Genomic DNA, 16,405 nt, shown 5'->3' on the forward strand with positions numbered 1-16,405 from the left:
ATGCTTTAGTAAATATATGTTTTGAAGCTTTTCATAAAGCTAATTTTAGGCTTTTATCTTTTCTTTTTGACTGATCTGAAAAATGATCCGTACTGTGACCCCTAAAAACGTGACACGATCTGAACCGTGAGTTTTATGATCCGTTACACCCCTAATATCAAAGGTATTGTTTTAGTCTGCCAAAGTGGGATTTTAACTGTATATTCTGCACAACATCTCCGTGCGTTTATCACTTGTTTAAAGCTAATCTTCTGCAACCACTTTTCCACAAACACTGACTTCTTTTGCGGCTTAATGGAGCATTTTTGATGAAAAAGTTTGTCTTAAATGCGCAAATGTGCGTTGCAACCTTTCATTTGTTGTGTTCTTTATGCATACTTGCATACCACTTATGCACAGCCTTGATTTTGTTTCTATCGTTTGCATCCAAAAGTAAAAGCGTCATATTTAAAAGCAGTCTGTGAGAGCACAAATGTGGCATAAAAAGTGTTGTATGTCTAAACAGCAAAACATCTAGAGCACACTGACTCTAAAAGAAGCTTGCAGGACGATTGATTTTCTGCAAACAGACAGGTTTCTCTCAGCATTGTTGTTCCATGTTTTTACTCATTACAGTTTTAGATTGTCTGTTGGAGGGTCATGAGGAAAGTTCTCTTTAGTGCACTCAAAAGTCAAAGGTAGAAGTCGGCTTAACCTTCTCTGTCACATTGGTGCATGCACCTTGTGCAGAAACAAGACGAGACAAAAGGAAAAGGTGATTCATGAACCCCGGCGTGCCAGCGCCTCCTCAGGGGCCCGGGCTGAAGCTGAGGACTCATTAGGTCTGTAATTAGACGAGCTGTGGAAGCTTTGGTTCCACTCCACCTCCCGGACACCCAAGTCAGCCGTCGATACCGTCCGCCTCCTCTGCTCGGTCAGCAGCTCCGCCGCTTTGAGGATCCACCAGACTACAGCTGTTCCTGTTACAAGTGTGCACAGTCACGTAAACAGTGCTGATCATTGAGAAGCCAGCCCCTGCTGGTGCAGGTGCAGAGTCAACAAGAGGATTAATTTGCCTGCTGATCAAGGGAGCGCTGCGGGGGACTTAGCAATGCGATACACTGTGGTGATGCAGTTAGTGGAGGAGGCGAGACATGTTTGCCACCATGGAGCGCTGTTTTTGCTGGGTCAGAATACACCAAAAGCAAAGCTTTTTATTTCCTCCAGCATCCCCGCACAAAATCCAGTTAAAGGTGGAGGAATCAAACCACAGCAGCCAGCAGATTAAGTTCAGTGATCTTCAGACCTCCACTAGTTTTGTAATCATCCATTCAAATGATAAATACTTTTTAAAGCTGTTACTTTTAATGCTTTAAAACAAAATGTTTTTGTGTCTTTTAATTAGGGGTGTGTAATGGAAAGAGTCTGACAATACGATACATATCGCGATTTATTTGACACGGTACGATGCATATTGCGATATAAGACACTACCAGAGACAATATTTTCCTTTTTCTTTATTGTGACTTAAATAAAACTTTATCTGAATATTAAAACACCTTTCAAATATATAATTGTAGCTCTCCAGGGTGCACGTCTAGCCTCATTTGTTCTTCCATGAGCCACAAAGTACAAAGCTAAATCCATGTTTTTATACAGTACCAGTACTAACTAGATGGTTCTTGCGAGTTCTTGTTTTGTTTGATCCCTTTTAGAGCTGATCAATGAGGTGTGGTGTGCTGCGCTGCTAATTAGTGGTCGGGGGTTTAAGTGGAAAACAAAAGTAAGACGCCGAACTATACTTTTGCTCATGGATAATTAAATATTGCCTTGACCGCATTTTAAATCAATGCAAGTAAAATTAAGTATTGTGATATTTCACTGAATCGATATTTTTTCACACCCACTATTTTTAATCATTCATCATCTTCGTCTCTAAAGAGGACTTTTGCAGTAAGGTAGGTTGTTAATTCATCCCTTAATTTTAATGTTTTTATTAGTAACCACCTGTATTTTTTGGATTACTCCTGAGTATAAGTCGCAGCAGCCAAAAAAATAAGAACATAATAAAGAAGAAAAAAAATCATTTAAAAGTTGAACTTTTGGAACAAACATGTGAACAAAATAGGGGACCAATATTGTAACACGTTAGCTTCATGAAACATAGAAGGAATCTAGTATATTAGTGCAACATATGAACAAGTATTAAGGGAACTATAGCACAAAGAACATGTTAACAAGTAAACAAAACATTTTATGTCATTTCAAATCACTAAATACATTGAATATTTCATTTTCTTTGGAACAAATCCACCAAACTTGGTGTACGACTGCGCAGTGCTTCTTCTTCTCCGCTGCTGTCAGTAACAAATACTGATATACACACCCATACAGCGCCCTCTAGCAGCTGTCGCTATTCATTTTTAAGAATCAAAATAAAAAACTCAACTTGTACTTCAAAATATATGAAAAATAGGATCTTAAACAATTACTTTGTGTAATTTACTTTTAGTTCCTGCTGTCTTAAAGCTTTAAAATAATCGTTTATTTGGGAAATTCTTTGATAAACATCTTTTTGTCACCTTTTCCCACTTTTGTGAATCCTCATGACCAAATTAGTCTCTAAAATACTCTCAAATAAGATGTTTTCTACCTTAAACTGTTTTTTTTTTCTAAATATTTTCTATTTTTTCAGGCTGCTGATTCATTATTTGCTTCAAAAAGCAAACCAGTTTTGGATATTTTTCTATGATGTTTTTCTAATACACGACCTTCATGTTCAGTTCTGCACTTTATCACACGTTCAGGTCAAAGTGGACCAGAAGAGAACTATTTTAATGAGTGAGCCCCTCAGCCATCGCGCTGTGTGAAGCAGATGATTACAGTCTGATGCAGTTGTTTAAGGAATGCTGCTGTTGTGATGAGATCACATTCATCTGAGCACTACTGACATGCATTCCGGATGAATCTGAGTCCAGCTCCTCCTCTCCTCTCGTATATCTCAGCCTCCCAGAGCGCACCGTCATAAGCCGTTTGTGAATGGCAGATGGGGGTGAGAGCGAGGTGGGAGTGCAGAGGCCAAACAGTGGCAGGAGTGGGTGTTAAATGAGGTTGAAATCCTTTATTTTTTTCCTTTAAATGCACCTTTTCCTTTTTCCTGCTGAAGTGTGCCTTAGCGAGCGCTGATGTTTAAAAATATCAAAAAATGAAAGTGATTTATAGACGGAGTTCTGCTGGTCATCAGAGCTGCAGCACACCTGGTTCTGTCAGAAATGTAAACACGGCTGTTTTCGCTCGCAGCGATGCAGCTTCCCCGTTAGGACACGTAAGGAAGATTTTCTCTGGTTTCGTAGTGAAAATCTCTGCACATAATAGGAAATCAGATGTTAAATCTTTGCCAGCATTCTTGTTAAAGTGCGGGGTCTGCCACCAAATACAGAAATGTAAGATTTAAAAAGCAGAGTCAATTGACTTTTAATCAAACAGAAAAGCAAGAAGAAAAAAATGTTTTAGAGAAAATTAGATGTTGAGCTTTTATTCTGAAATGAAAAAAAAAAAAGTTTAAACGAACTTCTCTGAATTAAGCACAAAAAAGCGTATAAACTAATAATGATTTAATAAATCCTATTAATTTTTAAGCTTTTTTTTAATAAAATGACAAAAAATCAGCTCTATAATAAATGTTTGTTAATACAGGTTTGATTCGGAGCAGCCAAATGTTGATCAGATTTTGCTTCTATGCATTAAATTTAATCAGTTTAGGACAAATTCACTTATTTTTTAATATAACCAGGGAATTCCCACTGTGAAGAGCCCTTTTGATGCCAGAGATAAAATATTCTCACATCTGATGACTTGAATACTTTAAATCTCCCCAATCATCTTTTGAACTATTTTAAAGTGGTCTTTTAATCATAATTATGGCGTTTTAAGCCTGAATTTTCTTTAAAACTGTCATTTTCTGAGTCATAGAACAGCGGAAGTACTTTGTCTCTAAGTTGTGTGCGAGACTGATGGAGGAGAGTAACCCCGCCCCTTTTCCCCTCCACTAGGTAGACTTATGGCCAGCCCAGGAAGTAATCTACATCACAAATACACTCGTTTTCAAGCAGCATCTTTTTATTTGACCCTGATTCACATCAATTTGAATAAAGAAGTACTCAGAAATGCAATTTTGAAATAAATTTTCTAATAAATGTCTATAATCATCAGAAAAATGCACATTTAAAGCACAATTTTCTTCAGAGTTTGTATTCAAAAATACATCTATTTTTATTTTAGTTGTACTTTTTTAAGTAAATAAACAGAACTTGTAATTGAGGCAGAAAAATTCAAACATAAAAAAAAAAATGATTGATGGCTGAACCTTCACAGGTCGCGTTGATCTTACTTCTGTGAAGTTGACCAGTCGGCTGCGGTCACATCCTCCAACCCCGCTGGCTTTTCCCTCTGTTTAGTTCAAACACTGCACTGATAACAGTTAAATGGTCACCATGACCATTTTAAAGTTTACCGTGACCACGTCAGCGAGAACAGAAACAAAAACGTGCTTGGAAGATCCCCATGTTTGGTCAAATATAAACTAAAATCATCTTATTTATTTGATTTTCAAGTCAATTTCTTCTGAGCCAGGCATTATCCTCATTTTAATGGCTCTTTAAAGACACAGTATAGCTTTAAAAGCAGCAAAAAGCGTCTCTTGATGAGACGAGATCATATTTACATAATTGCTGTTCATGCATGTTTGCACCATCATCAGCTGCTGCGTTCCAAGGAGTTCAAGGCGTTGGCCTTTAGCGGAGGGTTTGTGCTTTCATTCTGTTTGTAGGTGGGGGAATGTTTGCTTTGTTAACACTTCTGACTTTAGCTAAAGCTTTTTACATATATTAGCTGGTGATCTGTGAGGTAATCGGCACCAAAGCATGTTGTGAAACAAAGAACGAAGCAGGTTAAAGACCAAATAGAGACTTAAGAGGGCTGCCATTCTCCAGCCTACTGCAGGTACAGGAAGAGATCTGAAGATGCAGGTTATAACTCTATTAAGGTGTACAAATGGCAAAAGGTAACCTAACCTTAAATAAAATGAAAGACAGAACAGACGGGCTCTAATGTCAATATTTGTTGTTTGTAGCTGTTTGCTCTGCAGCTCTCTCTCCCAGCATGCCGCTGTGTTTTAAGGTTTCACAGTCAGGTATCAGAGCTATTATAGACTCCAAACAAAGACTGGCTTCCCTCCAAAGAGACTTTGAGGTGGACAGACTTCTACAACAACTTTAATTAAGCTGCTTTGCCAGTTCAGGGCAGAAACTCAGGATGTCAATATGAAGAACTGCACTGAAACGAACGGCTCACATGAGGTTTTACGCCACAAAAATTAAATAAAAATACTGGACTTTGAAAGAGAAGTCCTTAAATAAAGGTTTTATTATCACTCCTATGAATATGGGGTTTGTAACATGTTCTTGATGGGCGGGTCACAAGCTTCCTGCTCAGAGCCCTCAGCAATAGAGACAGGAAAGGGGGCGGGGTTGCTCCACATCCATTGTCCCGCCCTCAACGCTGAGGCAATTTTTGAATAAACTACTGCAAAAATGCTAATCACATAAAAAAAAAAAAAATAAAAAAAAAAAAAAACACACGGAAGATGACCAGAGTGGGTTGTAATGGTAATTAAGAATGTCAAATATCTCTTTTGTTTAAAAAAAAACAAAAAAAAACATACATATTAAATAAAAATACATACCGCGAAAAAAATACTGACAAAATCTGAATTCTTCCCTTACCTCTACATTTAGGCCTCCAAACAGACGGAAATGCATTTCTCTTGACCCACGTGTTCGACACAGATCATCCTACTGGCGGTGGGATATCCAACACAAACCTAGTCCCTGTCACTCTTCCAAAAATAAGTACATTTCGTACTCCACCACAGCTTCAGGTGCCCCTAAAATTGGAGGAGTAGGGAGAAGTCGTAGATGTAGCAGATTTGGCCAAAATCCCTGTCCCATCAATAGTGAGGATAGGCTCCAGCAACCGTGTGACCCTGAAATGGATTTTTTTTTAAAAATTAAGTAAAACTCCTAAAGTTTTATCAAATTTGATGCACCGTTTACTACTTTTATGTAAAATTATTTAAAGACATAACTTCCTGTTGTACACTTCCTCTTACATGTATGCAAACAAGATGCACTCTGGGAAAAAATATTCTAAAAGACCATGACATCCTTGTTCAGGTTTGACATAAGAAATCATGAAAAAGGTGATTTCCAAAGTTAGCAGAAAGGTGGAAGCCTTTACATGACATTTTTAATTACCTTAGAAGATTTTTTTTGTTTGTTTTATCATAAAACAATTAGAAGACTAAACATGAGCGAGCTTCACATCATTGCTGGAATGTCAGGTATCTGATTTTGGCGGCTCAAGTCAGAACATGACGACGTCTCCCGACAGCTCCAGACCTCAGCTGTCTCTCTGTTGGCCAAGGTGTCGGGTTACCCGGCGAACTTTTGCCAAGTGGGTTAGAGATGAGAGCGCGGCCTTGGCATCCCACCAGCACATCCCCACCAGCTCCTCAGCGGCGTCATCACCGGTACTGCTGAAACGCCATGCGGCGAGCACAAACACTGACATACCTGGATGCTGATTGTCTACTCTGCACGGCAGTGTTTATTTGCATCCTGCTGTAAACAAAACCGCACCTCAGCATCGTCAGAGACTGATGAGGTCACAGCCGGCCTCAACACTGCGTGGACTCCGATCAAACTGCTGACTTAGTTTATGCCAGAATTAAATTTCTTAACACAACTTGCAGTTCAGCTTCCTATAAACCCCCTGCAGTTACAGTAATATAAAAAAAAGGTTTTCTATAAGTTCCTAATGAATGGTTGATCATACATGGAACAATCTGTTGGGTTATTTCCATCACTTTTAGATTCATTGACTCCATATGTCAAAAATATAATCAGTCTTCAGTTTTGCATGTTCAGCATGAATTTGATTTACAGCCTTATTTAAGCGTACCGCATGTTTCCTACTCTAAATGATGAATAGTAAAAATCACGTTTAACCTAAAATGGAAAAAAAACTAACAAAACATGATATTATAGAGCAGTGTTTTTTTAACAATCACTATTTCACTATTGTAACACAGCAGTATGGATGCACCAAGTATTTGGCAATTGAATATATTTAGACAAATATTGCAAAAACAGAAAACAAATTGGATCTTCGGTGGGAATAAGTTAAATAAGGCCAAAAGTGATGATCTTGCATCTCCTTTAAATCTCGCCATTGTGGACTTGCTTTAACCCTTGTGCTATCTAATGGGGTCCAGATGACCCGATCCTTACATTGAAGTATTATCCATCGCATGACAAATGGATTTTATGTCTGTTTTTGGACAATCCTTAAAAAAAAGTTCTGAGCGTTGTCTTGTGGGGTCCAGATGACTCTACTTTAAATGTAAACAGGCCAACAGTGAGTCAATGATAAAGCAATTAATCCAAAATCTTTATTTTCTGCTTTTATTTCATGACATGTAAAACAAATATTGCACAAACTGGGATCACATTTAGATTTCTGCCCCCGATAAGCAGAGTTTAACTACATGCTGTGTCCAGGTGTTTCTAGAAGTCTGGGACATTCTTACCTGAATGGCGCTAAATGATGGGTTACCATCACTGTCAGGTGAACTTAAACCGGCTGAACTTTCCGCTCGCTGCAGGTTTTCCTTTTGCAGAAGTGCTTTAATAATACCTGCTTGTTGTTTCCCTGAAATCAGATCAGCAGCACTTCCTATAACCTCAGCCGTTCACGCAGCCGCTGCGAGCTGCGGAGGATTCTGGTTTCTGCATGAATATTTCAGCTGCAGGAAAACACCATGACAGCCAAATACTACCGAAGGCCTTAAGCATGCAAGCCTCACAATTAGAGCCGGCTTTGGTTTCCTTTTGACTCTCAGGTTACAGTTTAGAGCACAGACGGCCATCCAAGGATTTAAACTGTTTGGGCTCGGGCTTACAGTAGAAAACGAATCACTTATTCATTTGTGGATTTAGGTTTGATGACAAAACAGGTTTTTAATGCACAGAGAAGAGGGTTTCTAATTGCCTCTTAAAGGGGTGCGGTTTCAATCTTCAATCTTTGCCTGAACATGAGATTATAGAGCTGTGATGATGCTGGACAGACATGTGGAAAAGTCTTACTTAAATGTCTTTAAAACCTCAGGTTTTAATTTGGATATTTTAGTGTCTTTTGGTTAAACAACTGATTTTGCAATAAAACATTGTCTGTAAACTTCTGCTGATGATAAAGAGCCTAAGCTGCTACGATTATGCAGCTCATCTGAGATGCTGGATGTAGTGTTGTAATAGAGCGGCTTCTTTTCTTCAGAAAAACCTTTTCCTGGTTGAGTCATAACTATTGTGTCAGATCCAAGAAGAAAAAACACAACTAAATTCAGCTTTAACAAATTAATCCTTCAGTTTATCGTTTCCTATTAGGGATTTATGTTAGGAGTGAGCAAGATATTAATGACTGATTTTCTACCTGCAGCAAACAATCATTCCTTAAATCTCTCCTGTTTTTTTAAATAAACCAATGAGGTGATCGTCTTCCTGCACAATCGCTTTTTTGGCTTAGATGTGGGTTTTTATCCCTGAACACACAGAGGAAAGAAAGGCTGGCTCCAGAGAGGAGATGATAACCTTTGTTTGAAGGTGACCACCATCAGTCTGTGTGAGAGAACAGCCTGAGAGAGACCCCTTCTGGCAGCAAACCAGACTGTCGCCATATTTTTACAAATCTGTATTTTCTGCAGGCTTACTCCAAAAAAAGTGTTTTAATATTCAGATTTTAAAAAATAATTGTAGGTTATGGATTTGTGATGTGAAATGTGTTGTAGTTATTGTATTATTTTCATATTTTCCACATTTTTTGTTATGAATGACTAAATAATAAGATTTTAGATATTAAAAGTTTACACGAACATAGAGTTTAAAGTTTCCAAATGAAAACACATTTTTAACATCTTAAAAAGTAGGAAGGTTTTTCTTTATTTTATTTTTTTTTATAATTTTTTCATGAAAATGTGGACATTTCTTTTGGTATCTACAGAGGACATCTGGGAATTGTAGTTTTTGGATCTTAAGATATTTGGGAGAAAATGTTTAAAACTTCCTTTCAGTTTTTCAAAAACTGTAATTTTCTTCTAAACCATCAAACTGACTGACGATTATTTTCGGGCGTCCCACTCACCTGTGAGTCACTTTCTGGATCTGCAGGAGTCTGTCTGTCTGCTGTCAGAAACGCTGCTCTGTGCAGAGTCCAGGGTTGAGAATTCAAGCTTTAGAAAAGGGCTGAAGCCATAATGAATTGTTCACTACTTTTTTTCTGTGTCTCCTTTAATTCCTGCAGGATGTACCCGATAAAAGACGTCCCTGTGGAGGCAGAGGCCCTGACTGACTGGCTGTATCAGAGATTTGTGGAGAAAGAAGAGTTGTTGACTTACTTCTATGATAAAGGTGAGTTTGACACACATTTTATAGCATATTTATTAGGGGTGTGAATTGATAGGAGTCTGGCGATACGATAAATATCCCCGTATGTGTCTCACGATACGATACATATCGCGATATATCAATACCAGAACAAATTTTTTCCTTTTTTTAAGGCTTAGAAAAAAACTCTACCTGAATATTAATATGTCTTTCTTATGTCTTACAAGCCTTTAAATATATTCATTAGCTGTTTTCATCTTTTATAGTAATTTTCCAAAAAATTGACATTGAGCTGTTATATTAGCATTATGCTAGCTCATTTGGTAACTTGGCATCTACTGGGGTTTTTTAATACTATTTTGGAGTTTAGCTAATTTGTTTGCAATATGCTAACGCTTTTGACTAATTTATTATCTACTAGAGTTTTTAGGCTAATTTGGAGTTTAGCTTCTGTTTTAGAAATATGCTAACGTTTTTGACTAATTTATTATCTACTAGAGTTTTTAGGCTAATTTGGAGTTTAGCTTCTATTTTAGCAATATGCTAACGCTTTTGAATAATTTATTATCTACTAGAGTTTTTAGGCTAATTTGGAGTTTAGCTTCTATTTTAGCAATATGCTAACGTTTTTGACTAATTTACCGTATGTTTTGGACTATAAGCCGCTACTTTTTTCCTTGATTTGAACCATGCGGCTTATTCAAAGGTGCAGCTATTCTGTGGATTTTTTTCACCACTAGGGGTGCTCTAACCGAAATTAAAATAAAAAACAAGATAGATGAAAAATCAATGAAGAATAGACTAGGCTACGTTTTCTTTAGCAGATAGAACATGCACTGTTTGCAAATAATCTGTTAAGGTACATATATACATTTACAGTACAAAATTGTTTGGGGTAAATATCTAATTTTTCAGCATAGCAGTAGATATCTGAAGCTTATGGTCTGGTTCGGCTTGTATATCTTTTTTTTTTCTTCTTTTTAAATAGAGCAGATGCGGCCTATATACAGGTGCGCTCTGTAGTCCAGAAAATAGTCGTTTATTGGGGAATTTTAGGCTATTTTGGAGTTTAGCTAGTATTTAAGCAACAAGCTTGCTTTTTTGGCTAATTTGTTATCTACTAAAGTTTTTATGTAAATATTTTTTGCAAAAATTGTCCTGTATTAGGGGATTTTTAAGCAAATTTACTACAATTTTTTAGAAATTTATGTAAACTTCATCACTCTTTCATAGTTCTTTAATGAAATTTCCAGTCTTTTAGCAAATGTAACATTTTGCAAATAGTTTTGCATTTTCAGCAAATCCCTTCAGCAATTAAAGTAAATTGCATCACCATTTTCAGCAAAAAGCCTTGGCTAGTTTTATTTAATGATTAAGGATGCTCAAAAATAATTAATTAAATATCACCATGTCAACATTTCAAATCGATACAAGTATCGTCAAACGAAATATCGCGATATATCTGCGAACTGATTTTTTTCCTACACCCCTAATATTTCTACGTAGAATATTTGCAATGGGAAGGAATGCGTTTTGTTTCTTTTCAAAATAAAACTCTGTTGAAGAGCACTCGGGCAGCACATTAAACATCTCTGATCGCTGAGCAAACAGTTTTTCAGCCTGGAGTCAAAGCGGTCCTCAGTTTGTCTCATTAATTCATATCAGATGTCATCTTTTCTACAGAAGTGGAGCGGCTTCACTGTGAGGCTAATCATAGACAGTTTGCTGTGAAATTACAGAAGCATTTATGACTCTTAATTTTTTTGTTTTCTTGTTTTTTTTTTTAACCATGTAATCTGTATGTTCGAAATAAAGGACTAAACTAAAATAAAAGTCAATATTGAAAATGTTTTTTCATTTTCAAAATGTAACTTCTGTTACGCCCCAAATTGTCTAGGGGTGCGGGGCCTAACATAAAAGTAAATTAAATAAGTGTTTAACAAAAACACAACAAAAGTCTCCATAAAAAGTTAACAAATTTATTTACATGAACAAAATAATAACTAAAAGTGAAGCAAAAGGCTTCAGGGTGAACCAAGGCCAAAATAACAAACAAAATCCCAACTAACTCAACCCAGGGAGCTTACCTGCAAAAGAAACAGTAAAAGAATGACAAACACTAACCTCCCTGGACTAACATAAACAGGAGAAAACATTTACTAAAGAAAATGGCAGTTCACCCCTACAGCTTCACTTAAACTAAACCAACACTAAGAGTACAGAACACAGAGTGGGACCTAACACAAAACACCAAAGAAACTACAAAGTGTGCACAAATCAAAACAGGTGGAGAAGTTCACTGAGCTGCAGTGGAGGCTGTTGCAGCCCAGCTCCCTTCTCGTGGTCTGGAGGTCCAAATGGTGGTTTTGAAGGCTCCCCTCCTTCAGGTCGGACCAATGGGGAGCCACGCCTCCAGCACCACACCTGAAACAAATCAACAGAAAAAACACACAAACAAAGATCCACAAAACACAAAGAAGTCCCACTCCGACAAAAATCCACAGAACCAAAAGAAAATAAAACCAAATACGGCCACAGCCGTAACACTGCATTACTTGTCTCTTAAATGAAATGAAAAAGCAATTCTCCGAATGGTCTTTTCATTCAGAGCCGTTCGGAGAATTGCGTCTTTCCGTTTTTTGAGGTTCAGAACAATAAAATATGTTTGTCCAAAGAAAAAAACTGCACCAAAAACCAAATGCAATAAAAAATCTGATTTATTTCAGACCTTAAACAAGTTAATATATATTCTTGTGGGAAGTTACCAAATTTCAGGGTTAAAATTACTGTGAATTTGGGTATTGATCCAGTACCAAGTAATCACTGGGCTAGTATCACCGATATTGATACTGATATGATACTTTTTATCTTGAAATATATTTTGGCATTTATCATATTTTTGAGGCTAATTTGGGGTTTAGCTAATATTTCAGCCACATGCTAACTGTTTTGGTTAATTCAGGATCTTTTCTGTTTTTAGGCTATTTTGGAGTTTGGCTATTATTTCATCTAGCTGTTTTGGTTAAATAATATTAACTAATATTTTAACTTGCTATCAGCTTCAGTGTTTTCAGCTATTAGCTACGCTGTTTTTAGCTATTGACTTCAGCGTTTTTAGCTATTAGCTATGCAGTTTTTTTCTCTTAGCTATGCTGTTTTTAGCTATCATTTTCAGCGTTTTTAGCTATCGTCAATAGCATCTTCAGTGGCCAAATTCAACTTATAGCATTCACGCTAGCATTATTGCAGGAAATGCTATATATGTAGTTTTTAGTTAGTTTGAAGCTAATGATGGTTCAGATGTGTGCTTTACATCCATGGCCTGAAAAAATAATCGATGATTAGTCAACTATTAAAATAATGGTTTGTGGCAGCACTAATTTAAATAAAGTTTTGTTTGTTGACGCTTGTGTCTGTGTTCCTCCAATAGGATCCTTCCCTCCTCTAGAAGGACAGAAGGAGGCGGCTTCCCGACAGATGACCCTGGATCCCGTGTGGCTTTGCAGCATCCAGTTCTTCGCTTTCGCCTCTGGCTACATGTGGTACAGCGTCCTCCAGTACCTCTACTGCTGTTTATTTTGAGAGCGCCGACGGGACAAACACTTCTCTCTTTGGACCACTGGGGGAGGCCTCAGGATCAGTTGGTGTGTGGCACAGCTTTCTTCCCCCTCCCCACGATGAATGAATGTACATTTGCAGCAGTGGAGAGACTTGACAGGAATCGACAAATAATAAACGACAAAAATCTTTAAAAAAAAAAAAAAAAAAAGAAAACCCATACAAGTCGGGAAGTGGTCACGGTTTAACTTGCGCACAGCCCCAACGCCACACACTCGCGCCGAAGGAGGACACGCCCATCCCTGCCCACATTTCGATGTTTACACACGCTCATACACACACACACGTACACACACGAGGCTCAGGACTTCTCCAGAAGATTCGGCTGTCGTACTTTTACAGAGGATGGAGCGCAAACGGACGGAAAAAACAAAAAGACTGGAAGTGAACTTTCTGCCCTTTTCTCTTCTTCCCGGTGAGTCCCACCGTCCTCCAATCAGCTGTCTGCACCTCCCAGAGCGAACGGCTGAACAGACGCCGGGGGTCCCGCGGCCTGGCCACCCCCCTGGCTTTCATTGCACTAAGGATCCATACTGCCCCAGATGCTCCTCCCCCTCCCCCTAAAAAAAATGGTAGCTGTCGATGTTTTTATTTCTTTGATTTTCTTTCCATTAACCTGCATATCTTCTCAACATCTCTCATTTTATTGTTTTAATGTCTTTTCGTTTGTGCGCCTGTGAAGGTAGTGTTGTGAGCTTGCTGAAAAAGCAGGGGGGGGGGGGTCATGTTTACATTGGTAATTGCTGAAAACTTGCATTAATTTTAAAGACGAGAGACCTATTTAGAAATAAAAAAATATATACCTGTTCACCCCCCCTCTGCGGTTCAACTCCCATGCAGACGTGCACATGTGCAGACTCTGGCCTCATGCAGGCGGACTAGTACTGCCCTACTGGACTCTGTAGTTTTACAAATATTTAAGCCATATGGTTAGTATCTTGGGAAAAAAATGAGGAACAATATTTTTTTTTTTTTAATAGAAAGCTAATTTATGTTCATTCTACAATAGAGACAGAATTCAAGGTGTCATACGTGTAAATTCACAGCATAACCTGCCTAAGTGAGTGTGAGTGACTTTACCCCCATTTTTTTAAATATCTATGACTTGGTGGCAATGTCACCTCCAGCAAATTTTATTTCAATTGCAAACACTGTTATTTTCTCCATGTAAAAGTATGTTTAAATCTTGTACATAGAGAGAAAAAAATGTTGGAAACGGCTGAAGTGTCTCTTTTTATTTTTTTGAGGTCCTTAATGATATTATTTTGAAATATGAATGTTTTAAAAAAGAAAAAAGGAGTTATTTTACCCTCGCTTTTCAGTATTATTTTTTTTTTCTTTTGCAACATGTGCTTCACGACGTCGTAGCTACTGTAGGTCCGCGTGTTCGGCACATGGGCCCAACTGCAAACTTTTTCAATAAATAGTGAAGGAACTCTGACGCCTTACCGAATGTGCTGGTTCATCCCAAATAAAGCTGTTTTCTGGCATCCCTGAGGACACATCTGATGTTTCTGTGCACGGAAAGTGGATTTCAATTACCAAGTTTAGTTCAGAAAATTAAAAGGAGCATTTGAGTTAAAATAAAGAATACAAAAAAGGGCTACCTGACGAGGTAGGTGAGAGTGTAAATGGGATTTATCCCGCCTCCTTTTCCAGTTTCCCTCCATCACGAGTGACTTTTTCCTTCTTTTTTTTTTTTTTAATATACCTATAAATATATTTTGACCATGTTTTCAGAAGAGGAAATAAGTGTTTTCTCAAATGTGATTTTAGGAAATTGTCCCAATAAGGATTCAAAAAGTGATTTTACTAGAACTGTCTGTATTTTTCCATTTTGTACTTCTCCTTCAAGTGCGCGGCCATTTTACAACACCAACAACCTGTGCTGGAATAAAACTAAATGACCCGAACAAGTGTGCTTCTCTTTATTAGAACTTTTTTTTATATTTGGAAATGTTTAAACCCAATCTCCCTGAAGATCATCTGATTATCGGAAGGGTTTGGTTGGATTTAGAAGATCTTGAATCACAATTGTTCTGGTTCTGAATATAATTATTTTCTCCCCAATCAGAGATTCGATTGTCTCATCCCTGAGAGGAAAAGCACAGACTTTATTTTCTAGTTCAATGGAAGTTCTATATGAATCTATATCATAAATTTATGTGATTTCATCAAAGGTTATCGGAGTAATCTTGTTAGTTTAAGCTCATTTTGGGCAGGAAAGGAAGCTGGAAAACGACATTAAAAATGCATCAAGGTTTCCCAAATCCCAGCAGGCTGTTCAGTGTTCACCAAGGTGGGAATTCCTGCTTCACCATCAAGGTCACCCTCCCGGTGCAGAGAAATTAAGCTGGATATTTGAAGACGGACCCTGTTCTCCTTAAAGGAATGCAATGAACTCTTTATTTCACAGATGTTCTTCTGCGTCGCACTTTACAGCGTCCTCTGAGCCATCCGAAGACTTCTAGTTGTGGGAGCAGAACTCACAGTTCTTACAACATTGTGCAACAGTTGTGTAATCTAGACGCAAGAATAACACAACCGAGTGATAATGAAGCAAAAGAAATGAGTGGAAACTTCTAGCTGTTGTGTTTATTTATTCCGTTGTTGCAGGATTGTTGTTTGACACAACATTTTTTTTCCTCAGCTGATGTGCCAAAAAATTGAGCTGGTTCCTTAAGAGTCAAAGTCAAGGCCCTGGGGCCGGATCCGGCCCTCCAGATCATTTTATTTTATTGTTAATAATGGCCCAATGTTATCTTGGGCTTATTTCCAATTTTTATAATTTTGACAAAATATATTTATATGGAGATTAAAACATTGAAAGTTATTTAAGGTTTAAGTTGATTTATTCTGGAATAATATTCCATAATATTCCACATAATTATGTGAAAACTTTTTTTAAATTGGCATTCTGATAGTTTTTCTTTGTATGCAGTTACTAAGATGTTTTAAGGCTATTTTGGGGTTTAGCTAATGTTTTAGCTAAATGCTAGCTGTTTTGGGTAATTTAGGCTTTTTTATTTAGTTTTTTAAGGCTGTTTTGGAGTTAGGCTAATATTTACACGCTAGCTGTTTGGGGTAATTTTGGCTTTTTAAAAAAAGTTTTTTGGGGCTGTTTTGGAGTTTAGCTAATATTTCAGCTATATGCTAGCTGTTTTGGCTAATTTGGGCTTTTTTATTTAGTTTTTTTAAGGCTGTTTTGGAGTTTAGCTAATATTTACAAGCTAGCTGTTTTGGTTAATTTTGGCTTTTTTAAAAAAGGTTTTGGGGCTGTTTTGGAGTTTAGCTAATATTTCAGCTACATG

At 37.5% G+C, this 16,405-nt stretch overlaps 1 protein-coding gene across 2 annotated transcripts in view; it reads left to right on the forward strand.

Moving 5' to 3' along the window:
* The window catches only part of lpgat1 (lysophosphatidylglycerol acyltransferase 1), a 40,857-nt gene extending 26,055 nt beyond the window's left edge, over positions 1 to 14,802 (forward strand). Inside the window, exons 7-8 of one of the 2 annotated variants that reach the window (XM_024290845.2) lie at positions 9,394 to 9,500; positions 12,907 to 13,058. In XM_024290845.2, coding sequence (XP_024146613.1) covers positions 9,394 to 9,500; positions 12,907 to 13,058 — 259 coding nt within the window. Of the gene's footprint in view, positions 1 to 9,393; positions 9,501 to 12,906 lie in introns of both variants that reach the window. The other variant, XM_024290844.2, reaches the window with a different exon arrangement.
* Positions 14,803 to 16,405: the final 1,603 nt, after the last annotated feature.

The sequence above is a fragment of the Oryzias melastigma genome, linkage group LG24, assembly GCF_002922805.2.
Source record: "Oryzias melastigma strain HK-1 linkage group LG24, ASM292280v2, whole genome shotgun sequence".
Classification (NCBI taxonomy): domain Eukaryota; kingdom Metazoa; phylum Chordata; class Actinopteri; order Beloniformes; family Adrianichthyidae; genus Oryzias; species Oryzias melastigma.